This window comes from Pteropus alecto, unplaced genomic scaffold (genome assembly GCF_000325575.1).
Source record: "Pteropus alecto unplaced genomic scaffold, ASM32557v1 scaffold87, whole genome shotgun sequence".
Classification (NCBI taxonomy): Eukaryota; Metazoa; Chordata; class Mammalia; order Chiroptera; family Pteropodidae; genus Pteropus; species Pteropus alecto.
Window position 1 is genome coordinate 6,575,242 of NW_006443225.1, and position 10,270 is coordinate 6,585,511.

At 44.6% G+C, this 10,270-nt stretch overlaps 1 protein-coding gene across 1 annotated transcript in view; it reads left to right on the top strand.

Moving 5' to 3' along the window:
• Positions 1 to 10,270, top strand: part of CHD7 (chromodomain helicase DNA binding protein 7) — a 119,876-nt gene that overhangs the window by 107,301 nt on the left and 2,305 nt on the right. Inside the window, exons 32-39 of the mRNA XM_025041112.1 lie at positions 1 to 591; positions 1,446 to 1,606; positions 3,664 to 3,891; positions 4,096 to 4,539; positions 7,640 to 7,861; positions 8,926 to 9,066; positions 9,269 to 9,504; positions 9,829 to 9,834. The exon at positions 1 to 591 is cut by the window's left edge and continues 40 nt beyond it. Coding sequence (XP_024896880.1) covers positions 1 to 591; positions 1,446 to 1,606; positions 3,664 to 3,891; positions 4,096 to 4,539; positions 7,640 to 7,861; positions 8,926 to 9,066; positions 9,269 to 9,504; positions 9,829 to 9,834 — 2,029 coding nt within the window. The remainder of the gene's footprint in view (positions 592 to 1,445; positions 1,607 to 3,663; positions 3,892 to 4,095; positions 4,540 to 7,639; positions 7,862 to 8,925; positions 9,067 to 9,268; positions 9,505 to 9,828; positions 9,835 to 10,270) is intronic.

Genomic DNA, 10,270 nt, shown 5'->3' on the forward strand with positions numbered 1-10,270 from the left:
GGAGAATACGAGAGCAGGTTCTTCACCACCCGCAGCTGGCGGAGAGGCTGAAGCTCTGCCAGCCGAGCCTGGACCTGCCGGAGTGGTGGGAGTGCGGAAGGCACGACCGCGACCTGCTGGTGGGCGCCGCGAAACACGGGGTCAGCCGGACGGACTATCACATCCTCAACGACCCCGAGCTGTCCTTCCTGGACGCGCACAAAAACTTCGCTCAGAACAGAGGGGCAGGCGCTATCTCGTCCCTGAACCCACTGGCGGTCGGATTTGGCCAGGTTCCTGCCGTCATCTCATCCGCTCACGTTCAGGATGAGAAGGGGACGGGACAAACGGAAGGCAAAGTGGAGGAGTCTGAAAACGCAGCTGCCCAGGACAAACCTGAGGGGAAAGAGGAGGAAGAAGAAACCGCCGGCGGGGAGAAGGACAGGAAGCAGGACCGCGAGGCCGAGGCCGGCGCCGTGAAGAACGAACTGAAAGCCGCGGAGGTCAGTGCGGACACGGGGCCCAAGTCCGTGTCAGAAAAAGGTTCTGAAGAGGACGAGGAGGAGAAGCTGGAGGACGACGATAAGTCCGAAGAATCTTCCCAGCCCGAAGGTACTGCCTGGCCTCGCAGGCCCCTCTCCTGCCCCTCTGCAGTTGCAGCATGTCACGTGACAAGGGCTCTGTCTGTGTTTTTCAGGGGTAATTAGTGTACATTTTCTTCCGTGAAGGGATCCTGTCGGGTTGTGCTTAGACGTTTGTTCTGCTCTGATGTGGCATGGAAACATATTTCCAACAAGTTAAACTCTCAGAAGAGTTTTACGGACACAGCAATTTCTGGGTTAAGGATACGGGTTACCTTTATAGTTGCAGTGTCTTAAAAATGACAGGCGATTTTTATTTGGACAATTAAATGTGGGGGAGAAGTGTCATCTACTGAGTATTTACTGGTAATTATTTTAAGCAGATGCTTAATTTATTTCGTTTTAATAAAAAAGTAAAGGGTAGGACATTAAAAATAACCAGTGTTTCCCTAAGTCCCAGGGAAAGTCACTTGTGCTGTACCAGACACAAGGAAAAATAAGGCGCATCGTCCTCTTCTGCTGGAGCTGGAACTCTGAGCTTAGCCAGCCGTTTCTCCTACGTGGAGGGACTTGGGCTCTTGAGTCAGAGACTTGGTTGTCATTCAGCCTCCTCCGAGATTTCCCTGCACAGTGTCAGATGACCAGTGACATAACCTTCCTAAGCCTCTGCTCCTTCATCTATAAAATGGGAATAACCATCTCCATGAAAGGGCCGTCACAAGCTTTAAACGACAAGGTTTACAAAGTGCCTAAGACCATTGTAGCTATATCGTGGGTACTCAGTAGAATGGAGCATTGGTATTCACATTTTTCATCATGCCCTTTCTAAACTTCTTTTTCAGTGATGTTCTGGTTGTGACTAATGCACATTAACTCATTTCTCAGCAGGAGCTGTCTCTAGAGGGAAGAATTTTGATGAAGAAAGCAATGCTTCCATGAGCACTGCGAGGGACGAAACCCGAGATGGATTCTACATGGAGGATGGAGACCCATCGGTAGCTCAGCTTCTTCACGAGAGAACATTTGCCTTCTCATTTTGGCCCAAGGTCCGTGGATTTTATGTTGTTTTGTTGACCAAAAAAAGAGTGGGGGTGGAGAGTAAACTTGGACGCAGTGTATGAAGACTGTAGATTTCTCTCATGTTTTAAAGAGTGATCTGGAAAATCCCAAAGAAAAAAGTCTGTAGAGCACTTTTGTAATAGGATAGGAGACGTGACATGAAGGAAAAATAATAAGAAATAGAACTGTTTATATGGATCTTTGGCTCCTTGAGGAGGATTTTTAGGTTAATGATCATGTTGTCCGCTATGGTCTATGAATTACTGTTTCAACAGACATACCCTTTGACAAAATAAAATGTGTGGACTTTAAAAAAAATTATTTTATCGTGGTAAAAAACACATATGATGAACTGTATGATCTTAACCAATTTGAAGGGTATAGATTAGTCGTCTTCCGTATGTTCATATCGTTGTGAAACAGATGTCCAGACCTTTGTATCTTGCACAACTGAAACTTTCCACCCATTAAACAACCTCTTTTTGACGCGCCTCCCCTTCCCCCAAAGCACACATCCCTGGCAACCCCTGTTCTACTTTTTGTCCTGCAAATTTGACTACCGTAAGTGGAATCATACAATAGTTGTCCTTTTCTGACTGGCTTATTTCGCTTACCGTAATGTTCTCAAGGTTTATCCAGGTCATAGCATGTGACAGAACTTCTTTCCTTTTTTGGGCCAAATAATATTCCATTGTGTGTATAGACCACATTTTCTTTATCCATTCATCCATCGTTGGGACTTTTGTGTTCCTTGCACCTCCTGGCTTACTATTGTGCCACTGTGAGCCTGAGTGCACTGACAGCTCTCTGCGATCGTGCTTCGGTTCTTTTGGACATACAATCAGAAATGGCATTGCCGGGTCACGCGGTAGTTCTTTTGTTTTCTGAGGCACCTTCATCGCACCATCTACAATCCTGCTAACGATGCACAAGGAGAAATGTGTGGCCCTATAAAACTGTATGTTTTAACTTTTCTTAATCTCAAGTAGAACTTTCGGATTCAAGGCAACTTCTGTATTGGGAAGCCTAGTCGTCTTCGCTCGGGAGAGGGCGGGCTGTTAATCCATTTGGTCCAGTACAATGCGGTAATTCCAAATGTAGTTCTCTTTAACCAAAAGCAAACTGGAAATTACTTTTTCGGCTAACTAGCATAATTTTATAATTATATCCCTGTGTAATTTGGGTCTGTTTCAGGGCAGGGAAATAATCATCCTAATCACCATAGCAGGGCTATCTGGTTTAAAATAAGCAACATAAAAACTACTTCGATTGACTCATCCCCAGTCTGGCCTTCCATAGTATGAGCTGCTTAAGAAACAATGTGAAATTTTTAACCGAAGAGTGCAGTAGCGAAGATGTCTTTCCCTCTGCGTACCCTCTGACTTTCCCCGTTGTGCTACCCTCCCTCATCGAGCGTAGAAAAGAGTTCCCCAGATCGGTCAGGTCTGTAGTAGCAGGCACTTTTAATCTATGGGAACTGGGTCTAAGAGCTGTAATTAGAAATTTTTAATGTACACGCTTCAGTGAAATTTGAAGTGATAATAGGTGGGGGATGCAAATTGACATTCATTAGGTGTTCCTAGGTTGGTGCCCATTTCATAATGCTGAACTTTATTAATAGTGACGCTAATGATGTCCCACTTCCTGGGACAGACTGGGGTCCCGCCGGTGGATCTGAAGCACCGGAGCGTCGAGAAGCTAATGCAGGGTTCCATTGTTATCTTGTTATCTGCCGACATTCACCAACAATTCTTCAGCTTGACTAAAAGCTACTTTTAAAACATGGGGACATTTTAGAGGTGCCGGTAGCGTAATGTTTCCTGATTTGTGTGGTTCAGTGTTCATAATTGAAAGAACATTAGGTTTTCTGTATTGGGGCTACCTTAGGACCCTCCACCATGGGTGGATGCTTGTTTCCTTTACTTTTTGCCCACCAATGACTTTTAAACCTTTTGTGCTCTTTAGTATCTCAGTGGAAATATTTATCTAGTCATTTTCACCCGGTCTTTGTTACAGTTTCATGTGACTTTTCTTCTCCCTCTAGGATCGAGTAATGATAAACCGATTAGACAACATCTGTGAAGCAGTGTTGAAAGGCAAATGGCCAGTAAACAGGCGCCAGATGTTTGATTTCCAGGGCCTCATCCCTGGGTACACGCCGCCGGCCGCGGACAGTCCCCTGCAGAAGAGGAGCTTCGCTGAGCTGTCCATGGTCGGTCAAGCGGGCATCAGTGCGAGCGAGGACCTCACCAGCTCCCCTCAGTTGTCGAAGGTAGGCACGAGCGCTTTGTTTGCGCAGTTTAAAGTTCTCCAGATTTCGTGTTTCCCTGGTCTTGCTGAGAAATACAGCTGCTGTGTCCTCAGCCCTTTTCAATGTCATGAATGTTCAGTGCCCTAAGCTTCTTGTCTTTGCATCTGAAAGCCAACCCACGTGGCCGATTGTCAGGCTCATTGTTTTGTTGGGATTTTTCAATAGGATGATGCCCTTAACCTCTCCGTCCCTCGCCAGCGGAGAAGGAGGAGGAGAAAAATTGAAATCGAGGCCGAAAGAGCTGCTAAGCGGAGGAACCTCATGGAGATGGTCGCCCAGCTCCGGGAGTCCCAGGTGGTCTCAGAAAACGGACAAGAAAAAGTCGTAGATTTATCAAAGGCCTCGAGAGAGGCGACAAGCTCTACCTCAAATTTTTCATCTCTTACTTCAAAGTTTATCTTGCCTAGTGTCTCGACACCAGTGTCTGATGCCTTTAAGACTCAAATGGAACTGCTCCAGGCAGGTCTGTCACGCACACCCACGAGACATCTGCTTAATGGCTCCCTAGTGGATGGAGAGCCTCCCATGAAGAGGAGGCGGGGACGGAGGAAAAACGTGGAGGGCCTTGATCTGCTTTTCATGAGCCACAAACGGACGTCATTGAGTGCAGTAAGTTCCGGAGCTCACTTCCATTTGATGGCCCATGTTGATGGCCAGGGTCCCTGTACTGTTGATGACACTGGTCTATGTTCCTTTCAGTGACATGGCCTTAAAGCTGGCTTCTTCCACTAAAGAAATAGAATTACAATGAGCAGAGTCATGATTCTGAGCTGGAAAATTGTGTTGAGCATTGATACAGATCACTCGGCCTGAACCAAATGTAGCCGGAGGATTTATTCTTCCCAAGATCCTGATATATTGATTACTCTCGGAAGACTAGCCCCGAACAGAAACACGTCCTCCTGAGCCTTTAATTGTTACTTCTGAACTCTTGAGGTGGAAAAAGCTTCTGTTGTTAAAAATACTGATTTTTTTGAGCCTGGCATTTATGAGATTAATATAAAGGTTTAGTTTTAGATTTTAAGCTTTATACTCATATATAAAGTTAGTGATGGCAAATTCTCCTATCTCTATAACTAGATATTTTAAAAATCTCATCTGAATAAAGATCCGTACCAGTTTAGGTTTGAATGAAATGTATGTGCCAATAGATTTTAGCCTTTTTTTTTTTTTTTTGGCCAATTTAAAAGAAATAAGTACAGTGTAATTAAAATTCTCTTCCCTAAACTATGTCAACCATGGCACCTAAAAACGTGCCCCGTAGCTAATGATGGAGATTTTGCCCCTAAGAACTCAACTGCGCGCGGCCCCTTTAAAGGGCTAATTCGTGCTGGACAGCGCACGTGGGTCGGGGTGAACCCAGATCAGGGTGGAGGCGCTGGGGCTTCTGCCTGTGCCTGAGGGTCTAGGGACAAGGACGAGCTCCTCCGCTGGCGGGACATAGTTCAAGAAACACTGAAGTTTGAAACTGAGGGAAGACAGTTGTTTGTTTTGATGTGTTTTTTCTCATTCCATCCCTGTTATTATTTGCCCATTTTCTATTTCTTGAACTTAGGGAAAGCTTAATAAAAGAGTAGGAAAAGACGTGGTTGAGTTAAAGGCTAGGAATGATAAAATAGCATTTGCTGGCGTTCGTCCCCGGTGGGATCTGATTAAAACAGACGCATCCAGGCGGTTACAGTTAATTTTCAAAATTCATCACCAGTGCACCAGTTGTAGCAACGGTCATTTTTGTTGAGCATATGATGACTTTTAGAATCTTGTGAAAATATACCTGGTCATGGATCAGCTGTGGCTGGTCGTTCCCTAAGTTAAAATGCCATTTCTAGGCGTGTGCTCCCCAAAGTTGCATCTCTAGCGATTAGCCTTCCTGCTTGAAACCACTATGTTAACACCTCGATGGATTTTGTTCACCGAAAGTTCTTCCTTTGTAAACATCAGCAAATTGGGAGATTTCTGCAGTTCACATATCTTTTCATTTACTGTTGTGTTTAATATTTGAATCACAGCACATGCTTGTTAGTGGACCAAGCGTCAGGAATTACTAGTCATCACACTCACTGGTATTTTCCTATTGTAGTTATAAATACAACTATATTAAACCGAAGGCTGACTTTATTCATTTTACATATTTTAAGCCATCCCTAAGAATTTATCGATATTTTCCTGTTTCTGAGGTCACATTTAGCAACTCAGCTCAAAACTCCAGATAGAGAATAGATTTAAAAAAATTTTTTTTAACCATCAGATGTTGGAATTTGGGGATTCCTCATTTGGTATTGTAGAGGGTTATGTGCATATGCGTGAAGTAGAAGGGAAATGCTGACTGACCTATAAATAAATTGAGTGGCAAAGGGGTGTAAAGGACTGCAGTGGTACTTATGTGGAACAACACAAATGTTAAGATCTTGTCTGGTGTCAGCACTCAAGCTGGAGATCATTTTGTGCTGCCATGAAAAATAAGGGTGCAGCCGCCATGCGTTGAGCAACATCGGGAGCTGGCCCTGCCCCTGTGCCAGGCCCTGGGATGAGAAGAATAAAGGCCTGACAGGTGTTTGCACTAGAGAACTCGGTGTTCCAGATAAAGAATGTATCATAGTGGGAACGGCAAACAGTGGACATGGGGAGAAACAGATGAGGAAGTTTCCCTAGAGATGGTCATGTTTCAGTTAACTTTTAAAGATTGTGTAAGAGTCGGTCATTTGAAAAGAGAGGGCAGGGAGGGAGTGCAAAGGGCCTGAGGCCAGAGGGAGCCTGTTGTGCTTGGTAAACAGAGTTAGCGGCTGGGGGATTTGTGAGTAGGAGAGCGAGGTTCGACGGAGATGAGCTTGGAGACAAAGTGGGATGCAAGTCATGGAGGATTCTTAATCGCCATGCTGAAGAACCTGGATTTTGTAGTGAAGGGGATGGGGATTCAGTTATCGAAAGCGGCTACATAGGAGAGAGCTGTGACATAGCGTTTGGAACTAGGAGGTGTACGTTCTAGAAAAACGACTCCGATATAGCAATGTGAAGGTCGGACTGAAGGAGGTGGACTAGATCAGGGAGACCATTTGGGAATATTGCAGTAATGTGGATGGGAAGCGAGGGCAGCCTGAGCCAACACTGGAGCAGTCGGAATGGAGAAATGGGCTGACCTAAAAGATGTCTGGAGGTTAAAAGAACAGAGTTTGAGGACCAGTCGCTGGGCGGTGGTGGAGTCTGGACTTCAGTTAGAGTCGATCCTCTCGGTGCCGCCACACAAACCTCACACAGAATGCTGGACCACCCACAAAATCGTTCTGTTCACAGGGTGCCAGAAAGCTCCGTGTGAAGCTGGCTTTTGGAACAGTTCTTTAATTAAAAAATTTTTAATGACGTTTATCTGTGGATCCCCAAGAGAGATTGCGAGGCTGCCTTTCGTGCACATCAAGCTCTGACCGAGCTGCCCGTGTCGTATATTCCTGGTGGCTTGCTTAAGATCTCAAACACGGAGCGCTGATGAACTGTGAATTTTCTGCCTAATTACTAATTCTACAGTGTGAAGAATGATATTTAAAATTCCATCTTCTAATTTCAAAGTTGTTCCAAAACTGACATTGTTTCAAGTAACTTTTTTCTCTTTTTTGATCAAAGATCCGTTATGCTTAGATAGCATTTTGTTGGGATAGAACGTTGTCAGAATCTTTCTCTCCATGTGAGAATTCAGACTGTTTTCAACTTCCTGCAGGAGGATGCTGAGGTGACCAAAGCTTTTGAAGAAGATATAGAGACCCCACCGACAAGAAACATTCCTTCTCCTGGGCAGTTGGACCCCGACACACGGATCCCTGTTATAAACCTCGAAGATGGGACAAGGCTGGTGGGGGACGAGGCTCCTAAAAATAAGGACTTAGTCGAATGGCTGAAGCTGCATCCTGCTTACACTGTTGATATGCCAAGTTATGTACCAGTAAGTGTTACGGAGCTCACAGCGGCGGGGAGTCTAGCCAGGACAGTCCTTTTCATTCTCCCATACAACATAGAAATCTCGGGTCCCCCGGCCTTGCTTGCATGTCTCCTCTCTCGGAAGTTTCCCGATTTTTGTCATTGTATATTCTGCATTAGAGAAACCAGCTTCAGGCCTGTCCTGTGTGAAGGGCAGCCTTGTAGTTATTCGAAGATACCTATTATGCATTTCCTTATTTTTTCCATCTCTCCCCAAACAGACATGATCTCTTCAGTTATTCTTTGCCTGGCGTGGTTTTGAGGTGGTATCATTACTGAGCTAACACTCATGAATGCACTTTAATTGGTCTCCAGCCCAGGTCCGACCAGCACAGAATACTGTGAAGCTGTTACCTGCAGAGATTTGAACAGCTCATGCAGCCCAAGACTTTATTAGCTTCTTTTTTTAAGCACGTAACGCTTATGCCTTAGATTAAACATATTAGACATTATCTCCGGATGATTCGTCCATAAACTGTTTGCTAGCTAGCAAGGCAAATCTTTTATTTATGCCATACTTATGCGATTTCATTTTTTAAACTTAAATGTAGGGTTTTACGTGTCCTGTTATTGGGTTCAGCCTGAGTATAGTTCCTGCCACTCAGGATGTCCCTCCGGCAAAGGTCCTTTTCGGCCTCGGTTGGTTCTCCTCACGCACAGTCTTGTGTCGTGGTCGTGATACCATCTCTGTGTTTATTCAAGTCACTGAGTACAAATTAGCAGGGGTGCTAGAGAACGTTTCCTTTGAAATTGCCACGACTTAGTTGAACATTTGAAGTGAAGACTGTGAGCAGGGTTATGGACAGACAAAAGTGGAAGCCGATTCTGAGCTTACATGTTCGTTTCATTCCTTAGTGTACAGGGGAAAAAATAGGACTTTTCCCTTTCAAAGAAAAGTGTGGTTTCTAGTAGTTAGAACAGTTCTTGAAACTTCCATAGTAATTGGAAATGATATGACTGTCATTTATATAGGAAAGAGTAGGTATTAAGTGTAATTTTACTAAATACATATTTTTTATTTTTTTGCAGAAGAATGCAGATGTGCTGTTTTCCTCGTTTCAGAAACCGAAACAAAAACGACATAGATGTCGAAACCCTAATAAATTGGATATAAACACTTTGACAGGAGAAGAAAGGGTTCCTGTTGTCAATAAACGAAACGGGAAGAAGGTAAACGCGGGAGGGGCCGTGAGCGCAGCGATTTCTCGTCCCCAAAAAAGTATATTATCCTAACATCTTTTATTTTTTAAAAAAATCGTATTTCTTCCAGAATACATGCATATGACATGTGTACGTATCTGTGCGTGTGTAGGCGGAGGAGGGGCGGGGTAGAACTGACGTGTTTAAAGTGTGTTCCGGTGCCTCTCCCCAGATGGGCGGGGCCATGGCGCCTCCCATGAAGGACCTGCCCAGGTGGCTGGAGGAGAACCCCGAGTTTGCAGTTGCTCCGGACTGGACCGATATAGTCAAGCAGTCTGTAAGTACGAACTCCGCGTGTCTGTCGAGAGAGGTATCTCAACACAGCTGCGTTCCTGAAGTTTTTTTTATTTTCTGTTGGCCATTAATTATTCACTTACAACTTACTCTTACCTTAAAAGAATTGGCATAATACATCATGAATACATCATCGTGTCTTGTGTAAATACATCATTAATCCATCGTGGGTTAATCAGACAGCTCCGATTTAAAATGACTGGATAGAAATACAGATTCGCAGGGTTAGAGGCGGACTCAGCACAGGGCGATGCCCCAGGTGGACCTAGTTAGCAGTCTGCTGTGGGGCATAATGTATGGTGGTTGAGATCATTAACGTGAGCTGTGACTTCTGATATTAAAATAAACAAAAAATACAATAGTTCCGCCAAAATGTTTCTCACTATTTCTTTTTAAAATTAATTTGTTAAAGATGTCTTGATTCTTGTTTGTTTGAAGTATACAGTAAAACTGCTTATTTTTCTTTTGATGTACAGTTCTATCAGTCTTAACACATGTATGGTTTTGTGAGCTGCCACCATAATCAGACTATGGACAGCTCTGTACCCCGCCCCCCAAAAAGATTTCTTTGTGTTGTTCTCTCCACCACCATCCCTGGCCCCTGACAACTGCAGATCTGTTCTGCATCTCTAGAGTTCTGGCTTCTTGAGGCTGCCGTCTAAACAGAGGCAAAACGTATGTAACCGTTAGTTTCACTTACCACACTGAGATTCATCCACGTGGTCACACGTGCCAGAAGTTTGTCCCTTTTCACTGTTGAGCATCTTCCATCGCATGGCTGAGCCCCTCCCGGCGTGTGGTCGTCAGCCACGGAGATCTCTCTGGGCCACGTGTAGGTCTGGGCAGTTATGTGTACAACTGCCATAAATATTCATGTCCG